General features: G+C 45.8%; 1 protein-coding gene across 1 annotated transcript in view; it reads right to left on the reverse strand.

Moving 5' to 3' along the window:
• Nucleotides 1–16628, reverse strand: part of LOC140384586 (protein inscuteable homolog) — a 517726-nt gene that overhangs the window by 323807 nt on the left and 177291 nt on the right. The window contains exon 5 of the mRNA XM_072466414.1: nt 9097–9220. Within this exon, the coding sequence (XP_072322515.1) occupies nt 9097–9220 (124 nt within the window). The remainder of the gene's footprint in view (nt 1–9096; nt 9221–16628) is intronic.

Consider the following 16628-nt stretch of genomic DNA (forward strand, 5'->3'; position numbering starts at 1 on the left):
TGCAAGAACCTGGCTGCTTCAGGTAAGAGGATTTGATGATGTACGTCGGACCCCTAAACAACTTTGAGGTACACATAGAACTAGGCATCGATCATCCTCACCATAGTCCACCATGTTTGATTTTCTATATCCCATTAACATGACTTTTGATCCAGAGAAGCCACTACTGTCCCTCCCCTAACAGTACGCTGCCCGTGAACACTGGCTCGGCGCTTGCAACATTTCATGCACATTGAAATGAGACCAAATGTCATTAACATATCAGAGAGGACATCCGATAGGCGGGCAATCACATCTCCTGTCACCCATCCAATGTCTGTTCAAAGTTAAAATTGGGCCCTTTATATTTTAACACTGTCTGGATGTTTTGCTTTACCAGTAACCAACATATGTCTTATTAAACACTACAGGACAAAGATTATCTTAGAATTATAGAATTTACAGTGCAGAAGGAGGCCATTCGGCCCGTCGAGTCTGCACCGGCTCTTGGAAAGAGCACCCCACCCACGGTCAACACCTCCACCCTATCCCCACAACCCAGCAACCCCACCCAACACTAAGGGCAACCTTGGTCACTAAGGGCAATTTATCATAGCCAATCCACCGAACCTGCACATCTTTGGACTGTGGGAGGAAACCCACGCACACACGGGGAGGATGTACAGACTCCGCACAGACAGTGACCCAAGCCGGAATCGGACCTGGGACCCTGGAGCTGTGAAGCAATTGTGCTATCCACAATGCTACCGTGCTGCCCAGATAAATAGAGGAGTCATATTCACTGTCTACTGTTTCGACCATCATTACACTCCATCAGCAGCTTCACTTATGTTATTTTATGTTGCCCTCTCATTCATTTTATTGAGACAGGGCTGTCACTAATAGTAATTCATCAAAGTCAACTATTTACTCTCTTGTCTCATGTCAAATTGTTAATTGACTCACTAATGAAATAGAGTCAGACCAGTGGCTGCTGACTCACCCTTCAGTGTTCACCAACAATTTATTCAGACCTGCATTCTATAAAATGCATTTAAATGGCAAATACATGGCAACAAGAATAGTGATCTGAAAAAAACTGCCTTTGCTGGGCTTAAAGGGGAAGTTTGCAGTCTCAAATTACTATTGATCCCACTATAAGAAGCAACGACTAATAAGTTGACATTGATGAATCAGTGAATTTCCTACAAATACCATTCTACAGTGGATTTACAAAAATAAATGCTCTTCTCCTGGATGCAAATAAAACTTTTCATATGAACAAAGTTTTCTAAAAGGCAGCTTCCGGTGCTTTTCGATGTGCCCGAGTGTGCATGCTGGACATACTGAGGTAGTGCAAAGCAGTATTCTTTCAACAGGCACATTCTACAGCAGGGGAGCAAAATTTACTGATTTCATGGAAACAATCAGAGCTAGGTTTTATGACGTCCCCTCCCCCTCCCCGCCCCATCCCACTCCCATGTACATCAGTTGAGTGTTTGCTTAACACCCTTGAGATGGGATGTCTTCCCTCCTTGCCTCCACTTTGATTGCTCTGTAATGAGACCAGGAAACATTGATCTGCTTCTGTGGTGTAGATGTGCTAACATTGATTCCTATGCCCTGTGTCATTCCAATATGTTTGCTTCACCTATTTCTGTAACAAATAAACAATAGCCGCACATCAGATAGGAGCTTTCGGCACGGTGATAAATTCGAAACCAAACAACCTGAAAAACAGATTCAGATTTCTCAATGGCTTTCTGTTAGCTCACATTTGATGAACAGAACAGGTTGGGGTAGAATTTATACTGACGTGGACTTTGGCGAGTCAGGCAACAGAATGCTCCTGATGGCTGCCCAGTAACCTTGGTTAGATTGAGGGCCAGGCCTCACTAGCATTCGACCAGCAGTTTACAGGCACAACAGAAACACCCGGCAGTATCAGGGAGCCCTGTTGGCTGTGGACATGCGTAACATCGGACAGAGCCATTAGTTTCCAGGCCAAAGTTGGATAGATCCATATATGGGGGAGAGGTCCAATCTCAGGATGGAAGGTGGAGAGGGAGATATCCAGAGCAGCAGTGGCGCAGGATCATTTGTAAAGCTCAGGGAAACATTCCTTCCCCCTTCTGGATCCACAAGAATCTCCTTTCCAGCTGATTGTGCAGGAGGCACATGCAGCCCACAGTTACTTCATACTGTCTTAAAATGGCAAATTAAGTGCAATGTATATCATGGGACCCCAATTTGCATATCAAAAGGACCCACCAATCAACTCAAGCAGCAGCTCAGGCAGAGAGGCAAGCAATCATAGAATTATCATAGAATTTACAGTGCAGAAGGAGGCCATTCGGCCCATCGAGTCTGCACCGGCTCTTGGAAAGAGCACCCCACCCAAGGTCAACACCTCCACCCTATCCCCATAACCCAGCAACCCCACCCAACACTAAGGGCAATTTTGGACACACTAAGGGCAATTTAGCATGGCCAATTCACCTAACCTGCACATCTTTGGACTGCGGGAGGAAACCGGAGCACCCGGAGGAAACCCACGCACACACGGGGAGAACGTGCAGACTCCGCACAGACAGCGACCCAAGCCGGAATCGAACATGGGACCCTGGAGCTGTGAAGCAATTGTGCTAACCACAATGCTACCGTGCTGCCCGTGATGTTGGCAGCAGCCAGGTTCAGGCAATGGTACAAAGGAAAGCTGAGCATTTCTCCTGTTCTCTTTAATCATTGCATTAATGTAGAATAAGCAAACTAACTTCAAGAAACCTGATGGACAAGCAATTGCTAAATTCCTTTCTACTCACAGCACACTGAGAGTGAGCCACATCAATTTATTGCATATGTAGGGCATCGCTGACTATTTCCTCTTTTCAACATGGTGGAAAGGTGATAGAACGAAAGGAAAATATTTTCCATGTCTCTGGCACTCTCCTACAATAAATACAGTATTAGAGAATGATTCTAATAGAGTTTAAGAGATGATGCAAATGCCTAATGGGTTTAACTGCTGGGCATACATAAGTAACACCCCCTTATACACAGTTTTCACAAGCATCCTGCTGCTCTGATGTAAGCAGAAACTCTTCTTAAAAATAATGACAATTTGTATTTATACAATATCTTTGATGTAGAAGGAAGTGCCAAGGAATGATTAGCAAACAACATTTGGCGCCAAGACACAAAAGGAGATACAAGGACAGATGACCTTAGGCCATCTGTCCTTGTATCTCCTTTTGTGTCTTGGCGCCAAATGATGTTTGCTAATCATAGAATTTATAGTGCAGAGGAGGCCATTTAGCCCATCGAGTCCGCACCGGCCCTTGGAAAGAGCACGCTACTTAAGCCCACACCTCCACCCTATCCCCATAAACTAGTAACCCCACCTCACCTTTTGGACACTAAAGGGGCAATTTAGCATGGCCAATCCGCCTAACCTGCACATCTTTGGACAGTGGGAGGAAAGGGGAGCACCCAGACGAAACCCACGCAGACACGGGGAGAAAGTGTAAACTCCACACAGATGCTGACCCAAGGTTGGAATTGAACTTGGGACCCTGGAGCTGTGAGGCAGCAGTGCTCACCACTGTGAACCGTTCCCCCAAGTTAACGGTAAAGAAGAGAGGTTTTGGAGGAGAATTTGATTTCGGGCCAAGGCTTCTGAAGGTGCAACTGACAACCATCAATGGGACAAATCAGGGATGCACAAAATGCCAGATCCACCTCCTGCAAAAGTCAACAAAAGCAGAGCAAGAGGAGCAAGAGCATTAATGGAAATGCAGCGAGGTACAATCAGTGGAATGAAATTTCGATTTAACTGAAAGAATTAGAATTCCCATCTTTCTTCATAACTTTTGCATCCTGCTGATAGGTTGCTCTGTCACATTTTCATTACATGAGAAATGTTACTATTGGAGAATATATTTGTCAATTTGCTCATGGAATGCACCACAGTGTTATTTCAGTCATCATATGCATGTACTCATACTGCTTAAATATAACACTCCATTGCAAACACCGTTTGATACTATAATGGAGTTTGCACATGAGTGGCAGTGATAAAAATACATACTGTGGAGCTGGAAATGTACAGGTTCCATACTGTGACCATGACGTGTTTCTGATTCCAACCAAAACAATACGTTAAATTGTTTTTGCAAAAATAAAATCACGGTAAGTTCTCTTTCTGGAATTTGCAGGATCGCACTCAAGAAATAATCACCTGACAAAAGGGCAGTACGGTGGCAGTGTTGCTAGCACTGCTGCCTCGCAGCGCCAAGGATCCAGGGTCAATTCCAGTCTTGAGTGACTGTCTGCATGGAGATTGTGCATGTTCCCTCTATGTCTGCGTTGGTTTCCTCCAGGAGCTGCAAAAAATTGCCCCTTAGTATCCAGGGATATGCAGGTTAGGTTATGAAGATAGGGCAGGATGGTAGGGGAGTGGACCTGTGTACTGCTCTTTCAGTGGGTCAGTGCAGACTCTATAGGCTAAATGGCCTCATTCTGCAATGTAGGGATTCCCTGAAATGGGATAAAAGGAACCTCAACGAAAATGTTCTGCACTTTTCATTTGCCTACAGCTGAACACAAAACTCAGCATAAAGGAACAGTGTAAATAGTTTGTGTTGAATCAGGATTTTGGGGGGATAGGACTATAAAAGCATAGGAAAGAACGCATTGTTCAGAGTGGGATTGCAGAGTAGAAAGGATTTGGTAAACTGCTTCTTCTCGGTTGGTTTTTAATGAAAAGCTTCAAGGTTTTCCAGTGCCTCAACAAAATGTTCAAACTCAGACAGAAATGAGTAGCCAGGAGATACCAAGCAGAGGGGGCACCTGAAGACCTTCAAGCTTTGTGAATTGAGACCTGTTGGCCTTTCTGCCAAAAACATGAGCCAGGTGGGACCGGCTTCTGAACTCCGGGAAGGCAAGTCAGCTTGAATAGTCAACTGTAATGTATGGAGGGAGGCAGAAGAGGTACGGTGTGCCACATCTGTGTCCTCAAGGAAAAAAAAGTAGTTCCAGAAGAAGTTCAACAACCTGATCACACCTGAAATGTTAATATATTCCCCATTCCCTTCCTTTGTTCCTCGCCTACTCGCACCACACCTAAACTTCACCGAAAGCAGCATTTACATAAGTATCACTTCAGACAGAAGCCCACGCGTTTCCACAACAGCTGACTATAGTACAACTACCAAATATACTAAACAAATTCAGCATGCTTAGACCTTCACCTGTCTCATAAAAACCTCTATAGTGACACCTTATAAACAATTAAAATCGACGAGGAGGCAAAGTCAAAGGAAGAATAATAAAACAGCTATTTAAAATCTGATATATTTTAAAATGGTGTCAGCTCACAATGATCTTGCGTAGCTTGACACCCCAGCCAATCGCACAAATTTGTACACTCACCAGGCTAGATTTCGAGGAGTCAGGTGGGGTGGGCAAGATGGTGGGTGGATGGGCAGGCATAGAGAATAGCGCGGGAGGTCACGCATGGTGGGAAAACTGTAAGCAATTAAGTCAGTGTCTGGAAGGTAAGAAATTGTGAACTCACCTGTTGAGGGCGGGAAACGCAATACTATGCTTAATTTCCCACCTGCAAATCATTTCAATACAATTCAGCATGGTTTAATCCTGCCTCATCAATTTAGTGAACCTCACATGTGTGTCTCTAGTCTGCAGTAGAATGCCCAGTGAAAGTTGGTGACTTTTATGGAGTTTAATTACTTGGCCAGGATTTTACAGCTCCACGAGGCAGGTTTTCCCATAGCGGACGCAGCAAGCTATTGGCCAATAGCAGGAAGTCTATGGGCTATTGCATGGTTCACACCCCCTCCCCTAATGTGAGGGGTCGACTTTGGCGGGAACAGAATATCCCGCCAAGGGGAGGGTGTGGAAAATACCGCCCCTTGACTCACTGTGAGAGTCCTTTGGACTTCCAAGAGATTGAGTAACAAGGCACTGGATTGGGCTTGGAGATATTGGGATGGATTTTCCACTGCATGCCACCAGTAGCAGAGTTCCCGATGTAGCAGAGAATCCAGGGTCGGGCAAAAACAGGATCGGCACCATTCTGATGCTCCTGTCCTCTGCAGGCAGTGGTATCGAGGTTCGCAACCTGAATCAGTAGGAGGATGCAAATGGGCCAAATTCATCCATTTGCATCCTATTAACAGGCCAGGGAACATATCCTCCAAGCCCGTTTGTATCGCCGATCCTCTGGGCCTGGATTCACATGGGGGAGAATTGGTGCAGGTATTTACCAGCATGACCTTGATGCAGTGGACCCCATGGTGGGCCAAGGGGGTCATTCTTTGAGGGAACTGGCCCCAAAGTCCATCAGAGGGTCACCCTTCCCCATAATGCAAATCATCTCCACTCAACCCCCACAAATCACCCCACCACCCACCCACCCATAACAGAGACTCCCAACAGAAGCCTCCCAATTATACTCACCCCCACCAGAGACTCCCCCATAAGAGAGACCCCCATCAGAAACACCCCAATTACAGTGAGCCCCATCACAGACCCTCTATAAGAGAGAGACCCCTACCTGGAATCCCCCAAATTACAGAGAGAGAATGCCTGGAAGCCCCGCATAACAGACACCCCTGCCTAAAAGACAGCCAGAAGAGAGACCCTTGCCAGGAAACCAGAGAGCAGTCCGGACAGAGGCAATGAAAATAAAATCACTGCTTTAAAATTCACCTGTTAATTCCTGGAAAGAAACAAACAGTCAGCCTGGTTTAGACCCCCTCCAGATCTTTGATTTGAAGGCCTTTCATTCATATCTTGTGAAATTGATTTTACTAGACAGTGATTGACAGCTTCCACACACACCCAGCTATCTGGATTATTTAATTCGCCTCCCTTCACGCTTGAGTGGATTTCAAGTAGTCAGCTGTGAAACTAACCCCAATGCTTATAAACATATAGCTATGATTGACAGGTCCTGAACCCCATGAGAGGCAGTTAAGTACTCTCACTTCCTCTTTTTCTCCAAGAAAGACCAACACCGACCAACCCAGAATAAACTCCTATTATTAAAAAATGGCAGTTGGGTGGATCTCAATACTGTGTCGGCCAGCTTGGTTTTAAAGTAACAAACAGAACTGTTAAGAAGTGCAGCTGGATTCTCCACTTCCCCAGCTGTTTCTCAGCCGTGCACCATTCGCTGGAGGTGGGATTTCCCATTGAAAACACCCCACAACACCACAAGACCCACTGGCAAGGGTGCACTACCAGCGGGAAAGGTGAATGCCGAAGACTGGAGAATTCCAGCCCTGGTCTCCTTTCAGCAGAAAACGGTGGCACGGTGGTTAGCACTGCAGCCTCACAGCGCCGGGAACCTGGGTTCAATTCTGGCCTCGGGGCCAGACTGTCTGTGTGGAGTTTGCATGTTCTCCACGTGTGGGTTTCCTCCGGGTGCTCCAGTTTCCTCCCACAGTCCAAAGACGTGCAGGTTAGGTGGATCGGCCATGCTAAATTTCCCCTTAGTGTCCAATGGTTCGGTGGGGTTATGAAGATGGGGCATGATGCTCTGATCTCTGAATCTCACACCATGGTTTCCGGACCCCCCCCCCCCCCCCCCCCCACACACACACACACCCCACCTCATAAGGCCAGGACACCACGGGTCCGATCCTTGGCATTGGCAAGATGATAGCCAGGACCCTGGGCACTGCTAACCTGGCACCCTGGCAGTGGCCCTTCCAGCTTTGGTGCCAGGTGGCAGTACCAGGGTGCCCGGGTGATGCTGCCAGGGCGATAGGCTGGGAGTGCAATAGTGCCCAGGTGGCCTTGGGGGTGCCAGGGTACCACCCTGTCCAGAGCTCAATCACCCAGGGGCCTCTGATCGCCTGGGACCACCAAATGCCGGTAGGCCTGCTCCATGTGGTGGAGACCAGAGCTAAACGGCACTCGCTCAGGGTCTTCGAGGCACTGGCGTTAGATCCCGCGCCTCGAGATACTTTGATGTGAACATATTCAAGGGAACATGACTGCACACTTGAATATGCAAATCTGGATCCTCCCCATTTGTGGGCAGGATCCAGATCGCGATGCCTTTGAAGATCTAATGAGATCTACGAGGCATAACAAGACCATTAAACATTGCAAGAGATCTCTTGCGAGATTTAACGGCCTCGTCACGTGATGAGGTCGGTTGATTTTGGCCAAAGTATATTACATTTATATGCAGTAAGGTTCAGTAAGAAACCATATTTGGATTAAATGTAATTATGTTTTGCTTGACATTATTTCCATTGAATTATTCCATGTAATTTCAGCAATGAAATTAATGACTGAAAAATAAAATACAATTATCTGCTCCATTGAACTACATCCGATTCCTTCACCTGTAAAAATATATTGGCATTTTACAATACATGACAAATATAGAAAGTCATATTTTCCAGAAATTTTCAGTCTCAACTGATTCATCCCAGTAACAGACAAAGAGGAGGAAAGTATCCACACATTTCCTCCATGATTAAATGCAGCTAACAACGATTTTTGAAAAGGCGATCCTACAACAACAAATTCAAAATATATTAATTTTTTTACAAAGTATCCTTGAATCTGCATAATTAATAATGGATATAACGTTGACAGCCGTGGATATGTTCATTCAACTGAGAACTCAAGGACAATAATTCACAGGACAGACAATATACTGAGTGTTGGATTTAGTAGGTCCGTTAGCCAAAGGGCAAATGCTGTCATGGTCACATAATATCATGAGAGGCCTAAAACGGGATTTGCACAGCGAGATTTCTGATCACGATCTTCCTGGACATCCTCGACGATATGATTAACTTCACGCCGAGGAAGGGTGCGAACCTGATTCACACCAATTTGAATGCATTATAGTGTACTTAGCGAGGTTAAAGCCGAATCATCAGTCCTCACTGAATCTTCCCACCCGCCAGGCGTTACGTCAGGCAGGCGTGAATTTACTACTGCTTTTTAAAAATGGAAACCAAGCGCCATGACCTTCGAGAGGGAGGAAGGAGGTGAGCACCCTGAATTTATTTGTCTTTCCTGCCAGTCAAAAGAGGATTGTAGGAAGGCGATAATTTACAATGTGATACTGACCTGTATTTCATGGGTTAAAGCTAGCTCCACCATCTGACTGAAAGAATGACTGAATGATACCAGGGTTTCCACCATCTCAGATTTCATAGAGGCGACTGTTGTTTCATCTTCAACATGCATGCAGCTGTAAGGAAGAAATAAAACGTAACCTTTGGGATTAATTTCCCGTCTATCAACAGGTTCAAGAAAAATTGCAATTACTCTGATATTTATTTTTTAATTGGAACAACACTAATAATTTTGTAGCATAATTATTCAGGTTCACATTATTACTCGGAAGAACAATCATGTACAACTTCAACAAAAATTATAATACACTTCACTTATGCTCACCTGGCCTTTCCCAACTTTTGTACCCTTTTGGTACTTTAACTATTTTAGAATTTCACTTCCTTCTTTAAAAAATAAAAGATGGGGCGGGATTCTCCGATTATGGGGCTAAGTGTTGACGGCGTCGTAAATGTCGGAGCGTTTTACGATGGCGTCATCTGGCCGCTAGGATCAGCGATCCTGCGCCGCACAGGGAGCCAGCACGGCACCGGAGCGCTTCACGTTGCTCCAGCTGCCGATACGGGCGCCAGCACGGGCGCTGCGGGTCCGCACATGTGGGCTACGGCCGGCGGGGGTCCGCACATGTGGGCGACGGCCGGCGGGAGTCCGCACATGTGGGCTACGGCCGCCGCAGATCTACCCATGCGCGTGGGTGCTGTCTCCGCGCCAGCCCCCACGCAACATGGTGGAGCCCTCCAAGGGGCCGGCACGGAGGAACATAGGCCCCCCCCAGAATAGCCTGCCCGCCGATCGGTAGGCCCCGAATTGCAGGACTGGCCACCGCGGAGGTCCCCCCCAGAGTCGGATCCCCCTTCCCCCCACCAGAACGGCCCCCGCAGAAAGAATGGCGAGGTCCCGCCGGGTAGGACGAACAATACCGGCGGGACTCAGCCGAACTCGCCGGGCATTCGGCCCATCGAGTGCGGAGAATGGCCGGGGGGCCGCGTTGAGTGGCCCCCGAGTGGGATCCAAAGCAAAACAGTTGACGGTGTTATCTGATATCTAATTCACTAAAGTTAATTTTCTTTTTAGCTATTTGTTTTACAGATGTGAACAGGTCAATCTTTGGTTAAACCAAATGGGTTACTGCAGTAACCTGGGCAAGATCCAGATCAGAGTTCAGGACAGGATAATAATGATGATGATAATACTTACCGTTATATATTCCCTGAATGCATCCAAATATTTTAAAGGGTTTCAAAATGCTTTGAAAACAATTAATTATTGAAAAGAAGTGCTGAATATAATGGCAAAGTGCATCACTCCAGCACCTTCTCAAAGATAAAAGAGGAAAATAAGCAGTGAAGAGCCGATTTTAACTCTGTGCAAGTGAGAGGGGTTTGAGTCAATTAAAATCTCGCTCTAATGTTGTTGTTAAAATGGTTGGGGAACTAAGATTGTGACCAGGACATCCAAATGGGCCTCTTGCTCTTCTTTGAAAAAGATCATGGGATTTTTATCATCCACCTGAAGCACAATACATGGATGGAGCTGATTCGTAATGCCTCGCCCCAACACAGCAGAACTTCAGCATCATATTGGCCTGCCATCTTTCATAAGGGGCACAAACCCTTTGATTTAGAATTCATTATTAGCCTTTGAGCCAAGTTGACACATGGTTCATTGTAATAACCAACGATAAGGATTCAATTAAAACATTGGATTGGATTGCATTTGTTTATTGTCACGTGTACCGAGGTACAGTGAAAAGTATTTTTCTGCGAGCAGCTCAACAGATTATTAAGTACATGAGAAGAAAAGGGAATAAAAGAAAATACATAATAGGGCAACACAACATATACAATGTAACTACATAAGCACTGGCATCGGATGAAGCATACAGGGTGTAGTCCATAAGAGGGTCATTTAGGAGTCTGGTAACAGTGGGGAAGAAGCTGTTTTTGAGTCTGTTCGTGCGTGTTCTCAGACTTCTGTATCTCCTGCCCGATGGAAGAAGTTGGAAGAGTGAGTAAGCCGGGTGGGAGGGATCTTTGATTATACTGCCCGCTTTCCCCAGGCAGCGGGAGGTTTAGATGGAGTCAATGGATGGGAGGCAGGTTTGTGTGATGGGACTGGGCGATGTTCACAACTCTCTGAAGTTTCTTGCGGCCCTGGGCCGAGCAGTTGCCATACCAGGCTGTGATGCAGCCCGATAGGATGCTTTCTATGGTGCATCTGTAAAAGTTGGTAAGAGTCAATGTGGACATGCCGAATTTCCTTAGTTTCCTGAGGAAGTATAGGCGCTGTTGTGCTTTCTTGGTGGTAGCGTCCACGTGGGTGGACCAGGATAGATTTTTGGAGATGTGCACCCCTAGGAATTTGAAACTGCTAACCATCTACACCTCGGCCCCGTTGATGCTGACAGGGGTGTGTACATTTTAACATTACAATTCAACACAGGTAATCAAAATCAGTCAATAAAATAAAACATGTGATTTCACAATCAATAAATTCAGATAATTTCTTGCATTTCAGACCAATTGTGGTTAAGTAGTAAAGTAGATGTGTTGAACAAGTAACCTTTCTTTGTAATAAAACTGTAAATCCCTGGAACACTGCCAAATGAAGGATAGTCAAGGAATGATATATCGGGAGTTGGAATCGTTTCAACTAAGTCAATTTTCATATTTGTATCTTAAATATTTTTCCCACCAAACCTTTCCAGACTTGTAAATTTAAATGTTGAGCCAAATATATATTCTGTGACTGTAACATATCTAAGGTGATTAAAATCCTGAAGGGTTTAGATAGAATGAATGAAGTAAAACTGATTTCAATAGCTGAAGGGATGATAAATTAATTAACTAAGTAAAGATGGCTGGGCAGGTGCTGTTCTGTAGCTGTATGATGTGGGAGCTGGCAGGTCCCATTGCGAGCTGCAGTGATCACATCTGCAGCAAGTGTTGGTTGCTCGAGGAACATCAGCTCAGAGTTGATGAGATGGAGTCTGAGCTTCAGACACTGCGACACATCAGGAGGGACAGAGTTATCTGGACTCTTTGTTTCAGGAGGCGGTCACATCCCGTAGGTTAAGTACATCAAATTCGTTCAGTGGTCAGGGACAGCAGGGTGTGACTGCAAATGAGGCAGGTAGAGGAATCCTAAATTCAGGGATGGAGGAGCCTCAGCTCTTGACCTTGTCCAAGAGGTATGAGGTACTTGCTCCCTGTGTGGATGAGGAAAGGGGCTGTAGGGAGGATGAGCTAGCCGACCACTGCACCGTGGTACAGGAGGCCATTCAAGTGGGGGGAGCAAAAAGGCAAGTGGTAGTTGTATGAGATTCTATAATTAGGGGGATAGATAGCAGTCTTTGTAAGCAGGGCCGAGAGTCCCACTTGTTATGTTGACTGCCCGGTGCAAGGGTGCGGGAAATCTCTGATTGGCTTGATGGGATATTGGAGCAGGAAGGGAAGGATCCAGTTGTTGTGGTCCATGTTGGGACAAACAACATAGGCAAGACTAAGAAAGAGCACCTGTTGAGGGCTTATCAGGCACCAGGAACTAAATTAAAAAACAGGTCCTCAAGGGTAATAATCTCTGGATTGCTCCCCAAGCCACCTGTGCATTGGCACAGGGATGAGAAAATTAGGGAAGTAAACACGTGGCTAAAGGAGGGGTCGGGAAAGAGGGGTTTCATTTCATGGGCCATTGGCATCAATATTGGAACAGGAGGGATCTGTACCATTGGGATGGTCTCCACCTGAACCGTTCTGGGTCCAGTGTTCTAACGGAAAGGATAAATAGGGTGGTCTCAAGGACTTTAAACTAGCAAGTGGGGAGGAACAGAAGGGTAAGATTACGGGAAGTAAAATGGTTAATGGGAAGCAAAGCAGCCGGTTAGTACATGGGGAGGTGGGTTCATCTACATGGAAAGTTATGAAAAAAGATAAAGGAAAGAAGAGCTCAGGAGATGTTATTAATGGAGATGTTAGGATTCAAAAAGAAGGCATTAAAACTAGCAGAAAGGCACTTTACCTGAATGCTCGTAGCATTCAAAACAAGGTAAATGAGTTGACGGCACAAATCATTGCAAATGAGTATGATTTAGTGGCCATTACAGAGACATGGTTGCAGGATGGTCTCAACTGGGAGTTAAATATCCAGGGGTATAAGACTATTCGGAATGGGAGGTGGTGTAGCACTGAAATTTAAGAATGACATCAGGCCGGTAGTGAGAGATGATATCGGTTCTGTGGAGAAAAATGTTGAATCCATTTGGTGAGAATTAGAAATAGTAAGGAGAAAAGGTAACTGATAGGCGTAGTCTATAGGTCACCAAATAATAATATCACGGTGGGACAGGCAATAATCAAAGAAATAACTGATGCATGTAAAAATGGTATGGCAATTATCATGGGGGATTTTAATCTCCATGTCAATTGGTCAAACCAGGTCAGTCAGGGCAGCCTTGAGGAGGAGTACATTTGAATGTATCCATGATAGTTTCCTCAAACAGCATGTAATGGAACCTACGAGGGAGCAAGCTTTCCTAGATCTGGTCCTGTGCAATGAGCCAGGAATAATGAATGATCTCCTAGTTAGGTATCCTCTTGGAAGGAGCGATCATAGTGTGGTTGAATTAAAAATACAGATGTGTGAGAAGGTAAAATCCAATACCAATGTTTTGTTCTTAAACAAAGGAGACTACAAAGGAGGCTACAATGGGATGAGGGAGGAGTTGGCGAGGGTAGATTGGGAGCACAGACTTTGTGGTGGGACAATTGAAGAACAGTGGAGGACTTTCAAAGAGATTTTTCACAGTGCTCAGACAGAATATATACCAGCGAAAAGGAAGGATTGTAGGAAAAGGGATAATCAGCCAGGGATAGCTGAGGAAATAAAGGAGGGTATCAATTTGAAAGAAAATGCATATAAAGTGGCAAAGATTAGTGGGAAACTAGAGGATTGGGAAATCTTTAACGTTCTACAGAAAGCCACACAAAAAGCTAAAAAATAAAGTAAGATAGGGTATGAGAGTAAACTAGCTCAGAATATAAAAACAGAAAGCAAAAGTTTCTACAAATATATAAAACAAAAAAGAGTAGCTAAAGTAGCCACGTGGCCTCGGCACCTCCCTCTGCGACTGGATCCTGAACTTTCTAACCCACAGGCCACAATCAGTAAGGATAGGCAACAACACCTCCTCCACGATCATCTTCAACACCGGTGCCCCACAACGCTGTGTCCTCAGCTCCTTACTATACTCCTTGCACACCTATGACTGTGTGGCCAAATTCCCCTCCAACTTGAATTTCAAATTTGCTGATGATACCTCCGTAGTGGATCAGATTTCAAACAATGACGAGACAGAGTACAGGAATGAGATAGAAAATCTGGTGAACTGGTTCGACGACAATAATCTCTCCCTCAATGTCAACAAAATGAAGGAGATAGTCATCGACTTCAGGAAGTGGAGTGGAGAACATGCCCCTGTCTACGTCAATGGGAACGAAGTAGAAAGCGTCGAGAGCTTGAAGTTTTTGGGTGTACAGATCACCAACAACCTGTCCTGGTCCCCCCATGCCGACACTATAGTTAAGAAAGCCCACCAACGACTCTACTTTCTTAGAAGACTAAGGAAATTTGGTATGTCACCTATGACTCTCACCAACTTCTACAGATGCACCATAGAAAGCATTCTTTCTGGTTGTATCACAGCTTGGTATGGAGCCTGCTCTGCCCAAGACCGCAGGAAATTACAAAAGGTCGTGAATGTAGCCCAGTCCATCATGCAACCCAGCCTCCCATCCATTGACTACAATTCCCGCTGTCTCGGAAAGGCAGCCAGCATAATTAAGGACCCCACGCACCACAGACATACTCTCTTCCACCTTCTTCCGTCAGGAAAAAGATGCCAAAGTTTGAGGTCACGTACCGACCGACTCAAGAACAGCTTCTTCCCTACTGCCATCAGACTTTTGAATGGACCTACCTCATATTAAGTTGATCTTTTCTCTACACCTTGCTATAACTGTAACATTATATTCTGCAGTCTCTCCTTCCTTCCCTATGTACGGTATACATTGTTTGTACAGCATCAAGAAACAATACTTTTCACTGTATACTAATACATGTGACAATAATAAATCAAATCAAATCAAAAATAAACATTGGTCTTTTAGAGGATGAGAAGGGGATTTAACAATGGGAAATGAGGAAATGGCTGAGGCATTGACCAGGTATTTTGTGTCGGTCTTCACAGTGGAAGACACAAATAACATGGAAATAATTGTTGGCAAGGAGGCTATGGCAGGTGAGGAGCTAAAAACGATCATTATCACTAAGGAGGTGGTGTTGGGCAAGCAAATGGGGCTAAAAGTAGACAAGTCTCCTGACGCTGATGGAATACATTCCAGGGTGCTAAAAGAGGTGGTACCCACAGGCCTGATCCCCAGTACAGGCAAGATACCACCTGGGCACCTTGGCACTGCCATTCTGGCACCCTGGCAGTACCCCTGCCAGACTTGCAGTGCCACCTGGACTCCCAGATCGGGAGTGCCAGAGTACCACTCTGCCAAGAGCCCGACCATCCAGGGGCTCCAGATCACCTGGGTTAGCCCCTCAAGTGCCGGTACATCTGATCCACGTTTGTGGAAACCAGTGATAAATGACGCCGACTCGGGCTCTCCGAAGTGAGGCCATTAGGTCCCGGGCCTTGGGATGTAAATGAGCTCAACTGCACATTTAAATATGCAAATCTGGACCCCGCCCATTGTGCACAGGATCCAGATCGCGACGCTTCTCGAGGTCTCGCTAGATCTTGCAACAAGGCCATTAGATCGCGCCCACTAGAACAATCATATTTCAATTATTTATATTTAAGAAAGGAGGTACGATCTAATGACTGTGTTGCACACAGCGAGGATCCATGTGTGCCGGTTAGATTACAAGAGAGGGCCAAATCGGGAACAGCGGCGGGTGCTGAGCAGTTTGCGATCTAACCAACCTTCTCCCATTGGCGGGAACTCGCCCAGACATAGCGCAAAGCTAATTGAGGCCAATTAAGGACAATTTCCATCTCATTAGCAAGGTGGAAGTCCGATCTAATGGCCTCCCATAATCTAACCAGCTCTCCAGTGAGAGGTCACATGGGCGTCGCTTCGTACTAGTCCCGACAAACATGGACCAGGTGTCACAGCATCTGGGGGGTTTCCTAGGCCATTAAAGAACCCTGAGTGGTCAGGGACAGGGCTGGGTGGCACCCTGGCTCTCCTTTTAGGCACCTTTGCACTGCCAGGCTGGTACCTTGTCAAAATGCCTGGGTGGCACTGCTGTGGTGCCCAGATGCCAGGGTAGCACTGGCAAGGGTCAGGGCTGTAGCCATCTGGGCTGGCCACTTACAACCAGGAACAGGGAAGGTCGCAAAGCATAGCGGGAAAAATGGACAATGCGAGATTCAGGCAGGCTCAGAGCCTGAATGTATATTCAGTGAGGAATCCAGACAGTATCGAAACCCCCAACCGATTACCATTTTGATGGCC

The sequence above is a fragment of the Scyliorhinus torazame genome, chromosome 10, assembly GCF_047496885.1.
Source record: "Scyliorhinus torazame isolate Kashiwa2021f chromosome 10, sScyTor2.1, whole genome shotgun sequence".
Lineage (NCBI taxonomy): Eukaryota > Metazoa > Chordata > Chondrichthyes > Carcharhiniformes > Scyliorhinidae > Scyliorhinus > Scyliorhinus torazame.